General features: G+C 48.8%; 2 protein-coding genes across 2 annotated transcripts; both read right to left on the bottom strand.

The window, feature by feature from the left end:
• Nucleotides 1–233: 233 nt before the first annotated feature.
• Nucleotides 234–3,222, bottom strand: LOC137302402 (zona pellucida sperm-binding protein 3-like). Its single transcript, XM_067972045.1, has 9 exons — nucleotides 2,828–3,222; nucleotides 1,816–1,931; nucleotides 1,624–1,727; nucleotides 1,363–1,540; nucleotides 1,151–1,277; nucleotides 981–1,069; nucleotides 780–901; nucleotides 574–708; nucleotides 234–495 (listed from the first exon to the last, which is right to left on the bottom strand). Exons 1-9 carry the CDS (start codon nucleotides 3,011–3,013, stop codon nucleotides 377–379), a joined length of 1,176 nt encoding a protein of 391 aa, XP_067828146.1. The 5' UTR covers nucleotides 3,014–3,222; the 3' UTR covers nucleotides 234–376.
• A 5,560-nt stretch (nucleotides 3,223–8,782) lies between these two features.
• Nucleotides 8,783–11,678, bottom strand: LOC137302401 (zona pellucida sperm-binding protein 3-like). The gene is made up of 9 exons (XM_067972044.1): nucleotides 11,278–11,678; nucleotides 10,265–10,380; nucleotides 10,073–10,176; nucleotides 9,813–9,990; nucleotides 9,600–9,726; nucleotides 9,430–9,518; nucleotides 9,229–9,350; nucleotides 9,023–9,157; nucleotides 8,783–8,944 (listed from the first exon to the last, which is right to left on the bottom strand). The coding sequence occupies exons 1-9, from the start codon at nucleotides 11,461–11,463 to the stop codon at nucleotides 8,826–8,828; spliced, it is 1,176 nt and encodes a 391-aa protein (XP_067828145.1). The 5' UTR covers nucleotides 11,464–11,678; the 3' UTR covers nucleotides 8,783–8,825.
• Nucleotides 11,679–12,137: the final 459 nt, after the last annotated feature.

The following is a 12,137-nucleotide window of genomic DNA, read 5'->3' as shown; positions in this document are numbered from 1 at the left end:
GCTCCCAATCACTGAGAACTTGGCACAGTTCAGTGGGACTCAATATCCCCACGGTCAGAGGATCAGGGAGACTACAGTCAGGCTGGTCAAACTCACACCACACAGATACTCAAGACCAGGAGAACCCCTCAAGACCAATAAACATTTCATTAACAATGAACATGGAACATTTGTATAGCTAGTTATTACACTAGTCTTCAGTCAGCAACCAAATCAAATTCACTGCAATGAGATTTGTTCCTCATTCAATCACTTTATTGATGATTTGATAACTGGCACTTATGGTCTGTCTCCAGCCCACACAACATCCAGTGACAAATGAGCAACCAGCCATTAGAAGATACAAGTAGTCACTGCTTTATTGGTCATTTGATAACTAGTTGAACTGGGTTTGCTTGTGTTTCCTGTGCAGGAACAAGGCGATCAAAGAAGCAGAGATCAGAGAGACAGCGCTCACAGTCAGGGCCAAGATCAGGACCACCTCAGACTCCACACCTAAAAAGCAACAAGAAACCAATGGTGAGTGAAGGAAATACTGAGGGGAAAATGGAAACTAGCAGTCAGCCAACTCACCACCTGGAGACCTCTCCTGCATCCTTTGCTCAACCTCATTCAGGGGCTCAGTTGCCAGGTCTGTCACATCAGGATCCAGAATGACCAGGGGTCCAAGTGAGGCCTCACCCTCCCACTTCAATTCAGCATCACTCTCTGCAATATCAAACATTCCAGTTAGAGAGGGTAAAGGGTGACCTCCAACATAGAGAGGATCAATGTCCTACCAGGTCCAGATACAAGATCCCTCCTTCCTCTGGAATCAAGTCGGAATTCCCTCGTGACACTGCAGTTGCCCAGACGACAACAGGCACATACATCATTGGTCGATTCTTCCAATGGGATCCAGCTAAACCAGAGAATCAGTTTATCAACCAGGTTGTGCATCACTTCACACAACACATCCCCGTGGGAGAAAGGGAACTTACACATTCTGCATCTTGTGGAAAGTACAAGCTTTGTTCATGGAATCTCTCCGATCCACTGCAGCAACTTTCAGGTGACAGGTGATGAAAATCTGAGGGACACATTCAATACAAGTTGTTATTCAGTGACTCCCCTCCCAACATGGGGAACCCAATGATCGGCTTCCTCTTACCAGGGAACGGTCATCTCCAAAGAAACGGAACGCATCCAGGTCAAACTGGAGTTTGTCCAGCTCACGTTCATCTCCGGGCAACACAAAGGTTGAAAAGGAGTCCTCGGCTTTGCTGTCCAGGAGGCAACTGAAGATTCAAAAAAAGGGCCATGAAGTGAATCAAGTGAAGCCATTGAGAGGAGAGCAGCTGGAGAAAGCAGAGAGCTCCTTACCCATGGTAGTCAATGATGTTGTATCTTGGGGTGGAATCCTTGTCTGGGCTCAATGTAGCTGCACAGCTGTCAATGCAGAGCTTCAGGGGCATGTGGTTGGTCATTGAAACAGAGGCCTCAATGTGAATGAGGTCACCCAGGTAGTAGACAGTCGAGGTGCGCTCTGTAAGCCAGTCATCTGAAGAACAAGAGTTGGAGACAGTGGGTGTAACTCCCATTGGGCAACGACAGGAAAGCCCTCCCTGTCCACCCATCACATACCGTTCATTAGACGCAGTGAGAATGACAGAAGCCCTTCTCCAGACTTGGTCGAGCTGAATGGGATCCAGGTGGGCTTGATGGGGTTACTGCTCACATTGCCCTTCCTGGAAAGGACAGTGGAGTCATTTCAGGACAAGTTCAGAGAATTACAGCAGCCGTAGATCAGAATAGCAACAGAGTAAAGATTCTTACCTCAAATAGTGGCACTGGATGGGAATGACAGCTCCATTAGTTCTCACAATGACTGATCCACCAGCATTTGGGGTGTGGTTCAGGTGGGTGGTGTAGACCAGGAAATCTCCAGCCATCTGAAAGACATCAGGTGAAGGAATGAAGAGCTGGTCTCATTGGACAAAAGCTATTTCTGGTCATTTTCCTGCCCTGTTAAGCAGCAGTTTGAGGGGTTTCAGTTGCTCCCCAATGACACATGATTGAAGCAGCTCCTCCATTGAGTGAAGTTGCCTGAAGCAGCCTCTGTTACTCTGCTCAGTCCACCTTCTATTACAGGGGACTTCAGGCCTGCAGTCAGAAACCCTGAAATGATTTGGCTCGGCCAGGTTAGATGAGAATTCTACCCTATGTAGAATAGAGCTTCCACCGTAAGGGGCTTCAATTGACCCCTGGGATGGAGCACTAAACACAACATCACTTTTAAACCTCATCTGTGTCCGTGGAATCATGGAGGGTGTCGGCAGGTCTAAGAACCAAAAGTAGAGTTCCCTTTAATACATTGTAGACCAATTATCCCACTCGTTTAGTCTTTCAAGAGAAGTCCCAACAGGTTCGACAACCCTGAACATCCATTGACCTGAAGTTGAGGCAACAGACCAGAATATCCATGAGAAGGAAAAGGATAAATCTACAGAGGAACAAAAGGAAGGACTTGTTTGGGGAAATGTAGGTGAAGGCGCAAGGCCAATAGAATTGAAAATCAAAGTTAGAGAATGGGAAAGACCAGTTAAAGAAAGTTGTAGTGTGTAGGAGACAAATTAGAATCTTTTAAAATAAAAGATAAGAGACATGTCAACAAAGTAGTTTCACACTGGGTGTGAGTTAACATGTCAAGAACCTGTACAGGGATTGGAGGAAGAGTTCAGGGATCTCCTCAAACTAAGTGGCTGGAGTTTCACCCAATGTGAATGAGCTCAGAGTGAGGAGTAATCTACACAGGGAAATTGGAGCAAGAGTTGAGGAATCACATTACCTGCAATCTGCTGCCACATTCATGGAGCCCATAGTCAAAGAGGACAGTGTGGTTCTGAGAGTAGATCCCAGTTGGCCGACAACCTGCTGTCCCCAGGGTCAGGTCAGCAGCTTTAATCAGGTGCCTGGTTCTAAATAAATCCATGTCTACCCTCACCAGGAGGTTCTGCTCTCCACACTGCACCATCACAGTCTGCAGTGAGGACAGACTTCTCCCCTCAGACAGGCTGAAATGGGAACCAGAGGGAGGCCCAGGGGGTGGGACTCTCTGAGGTACAGGGGTGGGTTTTACTCTTCTCCATGGAAATCTCTGGCCTCTAAACTGTTGCCAAATATCAGAGCAACAAACAGATCCGACTAACACCAGCACTGGGACTAAACCCCTCACCACACAATCCCCCATGATACCAAACAACTCAACTATCACTTTACTGACCGACCTGCACCTTTTATACACAACCTGCACTCACCTGACTCCAATTGGACCAGATGAGGCTCAACGAGATCGATAGACTAACCTCGTGACAACAATTTCTTATTAAAAGTTTCGTATTTAAAGGGGCAGCTCCTCAAGTTCTGGCTGCACTTGAGTCCCACGCTCCTGATCTTTGGCCGCCCGGTGAGGAGGGAGGGGCGGAGAGGTCGGTGGACGTCCTCGTGGGCCTGCTCCTGGGCCTGTCCAAGGTGGCTATCCACAGGTCCAGGTTGGTTGTGGCCCGTGGGGGCGGTCGCTCCGACTCTCTGCCTCTCTTCCGCGGCATTCTCCGTGCCCGGGTGGCCCTGGAGAGGGAGCACGCGGTGTCTGCCGGTACCCTCGAGGCTTTCCCCGACCGGTGGGCACCGCAGGGACCGGAGTGCATCGTGGTTACAGACAATAAAATTATGATTGAATTTGGTTCTTTTTTCTAATTGATCTGTCGGGATGACACGGGTCTCCCATCATCAATAAAAAAACTGGGACACGTTTATCTCTAAACCCCCTCCCTCCACTTTATAAGGGGCTTAAACAAAAAAAAGACAGAACGAATGGATTTATTGCCGGGGGGTGGGGTCCTTTACCCTTAGAGACTGATGAATTAATTAGCGTTGATCGAATGGGATTGTTGTCTGGGAGGGTGACAGTCTGTGGCTCCGACCCAGGGAGCCTCTTTTTATTAAACAGTCCATAAGGACGACACTGAGTTGCACAAATTTACACCTCCCCCAACCCCGCCCATCCCCCCCCACCACCCCGCCCCACCACCCCGCCCCTCCCCCGACCATTTTAAGGGGCGCCACTAATGAAGGAAGTCAAACGTAAAATGTACTTTCAACAAAACAAAAGGAGACTTATAACTAAAGCTAAATCCTAATATTGCTGCTCCTCTCAATAATTCGCTCCATTCCTTGCGGTGCCCACCGGTCGTGGAAGGCCTCGAGCCTATCGGTGGGCACCGCACGCTCCTGCCCAGGGAGCCTGGCGCGCGGGCACTCAGCGTCGGATGGGTTTTCCGGCAGCTTCTACAACTGGCCGGAGCCGGGCGGGATCGTCGCCTCGTTGAACCGGATCTGAAAGTTGGGGCTTTGGTCAGTTTTCATGTACTTTGGGATGTTGGTTCAGGCAGACTGTTTGTTCTTGTTGGTGGGGTCCTGTCCCTTGTGGGGAGGGGGCCCTTATAGATGATCACTGTGGGACTGAGCTTTGCCCATTGCCCCTGACCCGTGGCCTGCAAAACAGGACAAGGGCCCCCTCGCCCACCCCCTGCTGGTAACTAAAAGGACATCATGGAGAGGAATCAGACTGTCCAAACTCAAACTCCAAAGTAGAGGCAAAGTAACTCTCATTCCAATTGTCCTGTTTGGTCCAGTCTGATAAATGGGGTGATGGGGAATGGGGCCTGTCACACTGGGGGAACAATAACTTGTGATTATATCACCCCTTTAACGGAGCGAAACATCCCAAGGTCCTTCACAGAGGTGTAATCAGAGAGAAATGGACAGCGAACCAAAGGAGATATTGGGGAGGGTGGAGGGGATTAGGGAGGACATTCCAGAGTGTGGGATTTAAACGGGTGAAGGCAGGACAGGAAATGATGGGGAAAAGGGAGTGGGGGCTGGAGAAGAGGCTGGACTTGAAGAAATGCAGAGTTTGTGGGAGGGAGGGGGCGGTAATAGGGAGCGCTCCTCTGAGGGGGCGATTTGAGTATCCTGTTCACGTAGATCAGAGGGAGAGTTACACTGCACCTGACCCGTGCTGTACCCACCCTGGGAGTGTTTGATGGGACAGTGTAGAGTGAGCTTTACTCTGTATCTAACCCGAGCTGTACCTGTCCTGGGAGTGATGATGGGACAGTGTAGAGTGAGCTTTACTCTGTATCTAACCCGAGCTGTACCTGTCCTGGGAGTGATGATGGGACAGTGTAGAGGGAGCTTTACTCTGTATGTAACCCGTGCTGTACCTGCCCTGGGAGTGTTTGATGGGACAGTGTAGAGTGAGCTTTACTCTGTATCTAACCCGTGCTGTACCTGTCCTGGGAGTGATGATGGGACAGTGTAGAGGGAGCTTTACTCTGTATCTAACCCGTGCTGTACCTGCCCTGGGAGTGTTTGATGGGACAGTGCAGAGGGAGCTTTACTCTGTATCTAACCCGTGCTGTACCTGCCCTGGGAGTGTTTGATGGGACAGTGCAGAGGGAGCTTTACTCTGTATCTAACCCGTGCTGTACCTGCCCTGCGAGTGTTTGATGGGACAGTGTAGAGGGAGCTTTACTCTGTATCTAACCCGTTCTGTGGTTGACCTTGAATTTGTCCGTCATGACAGTCTTCAAATCAAACCTGTCCCATTTTGCAGCAATAACATCCCTCACCTCAATGACCATAACATTTACACCAAGAATAAACTCTCAATCCGAGAGTGCTCCTGTTTTAATGAATCCTCGAACACATTTATCACTCTGATCGATTCTTCATTTGCCCGTTATTTTCCAGGACAGAATCAAACATCTCCGAGTGAGGCCGAGCACAGCTCGGGGGGGAATCAGAGACCTCCTTCTTCCTGGGTCAATGGGGCCCATTCCCTGCTGCCGGAGTTACACCAGCTCACCCGGGCCTCCGCCGTGTCACCCCAGAAAAGCAGCACACGGACTGGTGAGGGTGTTCCTCCCCACTGCAAAGGAACTTTCTGGGCCTTGCCCGACTGTTGTCTTATGTGAAGATTTACATCCTTCAAATGTCGATGCAGCAACTTTGAGAGGAGACGGCTGATCTTTGGTGTGAGTGCAATCAGCTGGTTTTATTTGACCATTTCTCTCACTACACTGGTTAGCGAGGGTTTGGCAATAAACTCGTGGGATTAGAGCAGTGATGAGTTTTATTTAATTAAAACATTCGAGATTCCCCTATTTAGAATTTTAATGTGACTTGTCCTGGGCTCTGTTGTGAGCTGTCGGGTTCAGTTGTGGTCTGTAACTTTTGAGTTTGTGTGATTGTGGTGGGAGGCTGCTTTCGTGCAATGCCGTAACCAGGGAGACAGCCCATAATAGAGCAATCAACATCCACAGGGAATTCAGAGGGGCAAAAACAAGAGTAAAATCGATGGCAAGGCCCAGACTGGGGCCACTCAGGTCAATGATTGGGTTCACAAAGTTCAGCCCCTCCCCCCACTGATATGACTGCATCTTTAACTCTTCTTGGATGATTGTTGTGGGCCGTGGCTTTGAGGACTCAACACCCAATAGGGGGCAGTGACACTGGAGGCTCCATTAGGGAGCCCACCTTGTGCTCAGTCCAAACCCAGACAGGAGCAAGGGATTGAACAAGCTGACAGTGGAGATGCAAAGAGACCATAAGAGATAGGAGCAGGAGTCGGCCGTTCGGCCCCTCGAGACTGCTCTGCCATTTAATGAGATCATGGCTGATCTGATTCTGGCCTCAACTCCACTTTCCCGCCCTTTCCCCATATCCTTTGACTCCCTTGCTGATCAAAAATGTGTCTCACTCAGCCTTGAATGTATTCCATGACTCAGCCTCCACAGCTTTTTGGGGTAAAGAATTCCAAAGATTCACGACCCTCTGGGAGAAGAAATTCCTCCTCATTTCCATCTTAAACGGGTGACCTTGTATTCTGAGACTATGCCCCCTAGTTTTAGATTCCCCCATGAGGGGTAACATCCTCTCAGCATCTACCCTATCGAGTCCACTCAGAATCTTGTATGTTTCAATAAGATCTCCTCTCATTCTTCTAAACTCCAATGAGTAAAGACCCAACCTGTTCAAACTTTCCTCATAAGGAAACTCTTCCATACCCAAAATCAACCTCATGCAGGGAGATGGTCTCAGCACTTGGGAAGGAAGAAAACAAAAGATGGAATTGTGAAAGTTCTCAATTAGCAGCTCCTTTTCTTCTCTACACAGAGATGCCAACTAGTTCAAAACCCCCTAACCTCTGCAATTATTTGGATCCTGGCTAAGGTCAGGTCCTACCCTTCACCCAGGGGAAGATGCAGTATAACAGTTGTATAATAGTGTGTAACAGTGCCAGCTCCCATTGGGAGCCAGTCACCCCATTTACACGGCAGGGTGAATTAGACAATAGGGAAAGTACAGCAACAAGAGCAAAGTGTATCCAGGCCAGAAATGGTACAAACCCACTCCTGGCCCAGTCTGTAAAGCAAGCTCATAGATACTGGACCCAATGGAAGAGTCAAGATCCCACCCTACAAAGGGTTTTGGTGCCTCCACTAGCAAAAGCTCCCAGATCTCCTTAAACACAAACAGGGTTAGTCGATCCTAGCCAGCTAAACTAGAGGTCATTTGAGAGTTGATGGAGAGCACTCAAACTCACCCTGTAACAGGAAGGGGTTTGATTCCAGACTAAACAGCAGGTGCTCTGGGCAATGAGACTCAGGGAAAAAAGTGCAGAGGACACAGATTGACCGAAAGCCCCACTGTCCAAGAGTCTTCAGAGAAAGGGCAGAGGTCTTCAATCTTGGGAAAAGTTCCAAGTCCACCATCCTTAAACCCCAGTAGTCTTTGGACAAGTAGCTCCACACTGGAACTCTGAGCCCATTTGGGGTTTTATTATTATTGGCCACAGAGCACCAAAAGGAGACAATGAAATAACTTCGGCCCAACAGCCAGCACACACCAGTACCTCAGGCCAGTACCACTGCTCTGCAACTCATTGGCACCTTCCCCCAAAAGAGGGGTCTGGGCATTAATTATACCCACCACCCATCCCTGAACTCGGCCTGAATACACCAGCCATTGTGCCACTAATTACATACAATAGAAACACAGAAGGCGGCCATTTGGCCCATCCCAGCTCTTTGTAAGACCAATCCAGTTCGTCCCATTCCCCCACTCTTTCCCTGCAGCCCTGCAAATATTTATCCAATTCCTTTTTGAAAGCAGTGACTGAATCCGCTCCCATCACACTGTCAGGCAGCACATTCCACATTGTAACTACTCGCTGCATAAAAAAGTTTCACCTCACATCGCATTTGGTTTTTTTTAACCAATCGCTATAAATCTGTCCTCTGGATCTCAACCCTTCCACCATTGGTAACAGTTTCTCTATGGACTTTATCAAAACCCATCATGTAACACTTCCATCAATTCTACTTACAGCAGAGAAGGTTAAGAGAACAAGCCCAACTTCTCCAGTCCACCCACATAACTGAAGTCCCTCATCCCCAGAACCATTCCAGCAAATCCTATCTGCAACGTCTTCACATCCTTCCTAAAGTGCGGTGCCCAGAATTGGACAACACTCCACTTGTGGCTGAACCAGTGTTTTATAAAAGGTTCATCATGACTTCCTTCCTTCTGTACTCTCTGCCTCCTCTATTTATAAAGCCCTGGATCCAATAGGTACGTGGACCCATTAAACCCCATTTCAACAGAAGGAACCAATGGAGGATGGCTGAGTGTTAACTAACTTGCCCTCAACATGCAGTGACAAATGAGCAACCAGCCATTAGAAGATACAAGTAGTCACTGCTTTATTGGTCATTTGATAACTAGTTGAACTGGGTTTGCTTGTGTTTCCTGTACAGGAACAAGGCGATCAAAGAAGCAGAGATCAGAAAGACAGCGCTCATACTCAGGGCCAAGATCAGGACCACCTCAGACTCCACACCTAAAAAGCAACAAGAAACCAATGGTGAGAGAAAGAAATACTGAGGGGAAAATGGGAACTAGCAGTCGGCCAACTCACCACCTGGAGACCTCTCCTGCATCCTTTGCTCAACCACATTAAGGGGCTCAGTTGCCAGGTCTGTCACATCAGGATCCAGAATGACCAGGGGTCCAAGTGAGGCCTCACCCTCCCACTTCAATTCAGCATCACTCTCTGCAATATCAAACATTCCAGTTAGAGAGGGTAAAGGGGGACCTCCAACATAGAGAGGATCAATGTCCTACCAGGTCCAGATACAAGATCCCTCCTTCCTCTGGAATCAAGTCGGAATTCCCTCGTGACACCGCAGTTGCCCAGATGACAACAGGCGCACACATCATTGGTCGATTCTTCCAATGGGGTCCAGCTAAACCAGAGAATCAGTTTATCAACCAGGTTGTGCATCACTTCACACAACACATCCCCGTGGGAGAAAGGGAACTTACACATTCTGCATCTTGTGGAAAGTACAAGCTTTGTTCATGGAATCTCTCCGATCCACTGCAGCAACTTTCAGGTGACAGGTGATGAAAATCTGAGGGACACATTCAATACAAGTTGTTATTCAGTGACTCCCCTCCCAACATGGGGAACCCAATGATCGGCTTCCTCTTACCAGGGAACGGTCATCTCCAAAGAAACGGAACGCATCCAGGTCAAACTGGAGTTTGTCCAGCTCACGTTCATCTCTGGGCAACACAAAGGTTGAAAAGGAGTCCTCGGCTTTGCTGTCCAGGAGGCAACTGAAGAGTCAAAAAAAAGGGCCATGAAGTGAATCAAGTGAAGCCATTGAGAGGAGAGCAGCTGGAGAAAGCAGAGAGCTCCTTACCCATGGTAGTCAATGATGTTGTATCTTGGGGTGGAATCCTTGTCTGGGCTCAATGTAGCTGCACAGCTGTCAATGTAGAGCTTCAGGGGCATGTGGTTGGTCATTGAAACAGAGGCCTCAATGTGAATGAGGTCACCCAGGTAGTAGACAGTCGAGGTGCGCTCTGTAAGCCAGTCATCTGAAGAACAAGAGTTGGAGACAGTGGGTGTAACTCCCATTGCCAACGACAGGAAAGCCCTCCCCGTCCACCCATCACATACCATTCATTAGACGCAGAGAGAATGACAGAAGCCCTTCTCCAGACTTGGTCGAGCTGAATGGGATCCAGGTGGGCTCGATGGGGTCACTGCTCACATTGCCCTTCCTGGAAAGGACAGTGGAGTCATTTTAGGACAAGTTCAGAGAACTACAGCAGCCGTAGATCAGATTTGCAATAGAGTAAAGATTCTTACCTCAAATAGTGGCACTGGATGGGAATGACAGCTCCATTCGTTCTCACAATGACTGATCCACCAGCATTTGGGGTGTGGTTCAGGTGGGTAGTGTAGACCAGGAAATCTCCAGCCATCTGAAAGACATCAGGTGAAGGAATGAAGAGCTGGTCTCATTGGACAAAAGCTATTTCTGGTCATTTTCCTACCCTGTTAAGCAGCAGTTTGAGGGGTTTCAGTTGCTCCCCAATGACACATGATTGAAGCAGCTCCACCATTGAGCGAAGTTGCCTGGAGCAGCCTCTGTTACTCTGCTCAGTCCACCTTCTATTACAGGGGACTTCAGGCCTGCAGTCACAAACCTAGAAATGATTTGGCTCAGCCAGGTTAGATGAGAATTCTACCCTATATAGAATAGAGCTTCCACCGTAAGGGGCTTCAATTGACCCCTGGGATGGAGCACTAAACACAACATCACTTTTAAACCTCATCTGTGTCCGTGGAATCATGGAGGGGGTCGGCAGGTCTAAGAACCAAAAGTAGAGTTCCCTTTAATACATTGTAGACCAATTATCCCACAAGTTTAGTCTTTCAAGAGAAGTCCCAACAGGTTCGACAACACTGAACATCCATTGACCTGAAGTTGAGGCAACAGACCAGAATATCCATGAGAAGGAAAAGGATAAATCTACAGAGGAACAAAAGGAAGGACTTGTTTGGGGAAATGTAGGTGAAGGTGCAAGGCCAATAGAATTGAAAATCAAAGTTAGAGAATAGGAAAGACCAGTTGAAGAAAGTTGTAGTGTCTTGGAGACAAATTAGAATCTTTGTTAAATAAAAGATAAGAGACATATCAACAAAGTAGTTTCACACTGGGTGATAGTTAACATGTCAAGAACCTGTACAGGGATTGGAGGAAGAGTTCAGGGATCTCCTCAAACTAAGTGGCTGGAGTTTCACCCAATGTGAATGAGCTCAGAGTGAGGAGTAATCTACACAGGGAAATTGGAGCAAGAGTTGAGGAATCACATTACCTGCAATCTGCTGCCACATTCATGGAGCCCGTAGTCAAAGAGGACGGTGTGGTTCTGAGAGTAGATCCCAGTTGGCTGACAACCTGCTGTCCCCAGGGTCAGGTCAGCAGCTTTAATCAGGTGCCTGGTTCTAAATAAATCCATGTCTACCCTCACCAGGAGGTTCTGCTCTCCACACTGCACCATCACAGTCTGCAGTGGGGACAGACTTCTCCCCTCAGACAGGCTGAAATGGGAACCAAAGGGAGGCCCAGGGGGAGGGACTCTCTGAGGTACAGGGGTGGGTTTTACTCTTCTCCATGGAAATCTGTGACCTCTAAACTGTTGCCAAATATCAGAGCAACAAACAGATCCGACTAACAACAGCACTGGGACAAAACCCCTCACCACACAATCCCCCATGATACCAAACAACTCAACTATCACTTTACTGACCAACCAGCACCTTTTATACACAACCTGCACTCACCTGACTCCAATTGGACCAGATGAGGCTCAACGAGATCGATAGACTAACCTCGTGACAACAATTTCTTATTAAAAGTTTCGTATTTAAAGGGGCAGCTCCTCAAGTTCTGGCTGCACTTGAGTCCCACGCTCCTGATCTTTGGCCGCCCGGTGAGGAGGGGGGCGGGCAGGTCGGTGGACGTTCTCGTGGGCCTGCTCCTGGGCCTGTCCAAGGTGGCCATCCACAGGTCTAGGATGATCGTGGTCCGTGGGGGCGGTCACTCGGCCTGTCTGCCTCTCTTCCGCGGAATGCTCCGCGCCCGGGTGGCCCTGGAGATGGAGCACGCGGTGTCTGCCGGTACCCTCGAGGCTTTCCGCGACCGGTGGGCACCGCAGGGGCTGGAGTGCATCCT

The sequence above is a fragment of the Heptranchias perlo genome, chromosome 35 (genome assembly GCF_035084215.1).
Source record: "Heptranchias perlo isolate sHepPer1 chromosome 35, sHepPer1.hap1, whole genome shotgun sequence".
In the NCBI taxonomy this organism is placed as follows: Eukaryota; Metazoa; Chordata; class Chondrichthyes; order Hexanchiformes; family Hexanchidae; genus Heptranchias; species Heptranchias perlo.
Note: the sequence above shows the minus strand (reverse complement) of the source record. Positions and strands in the feature narration are given on the sequence as shown.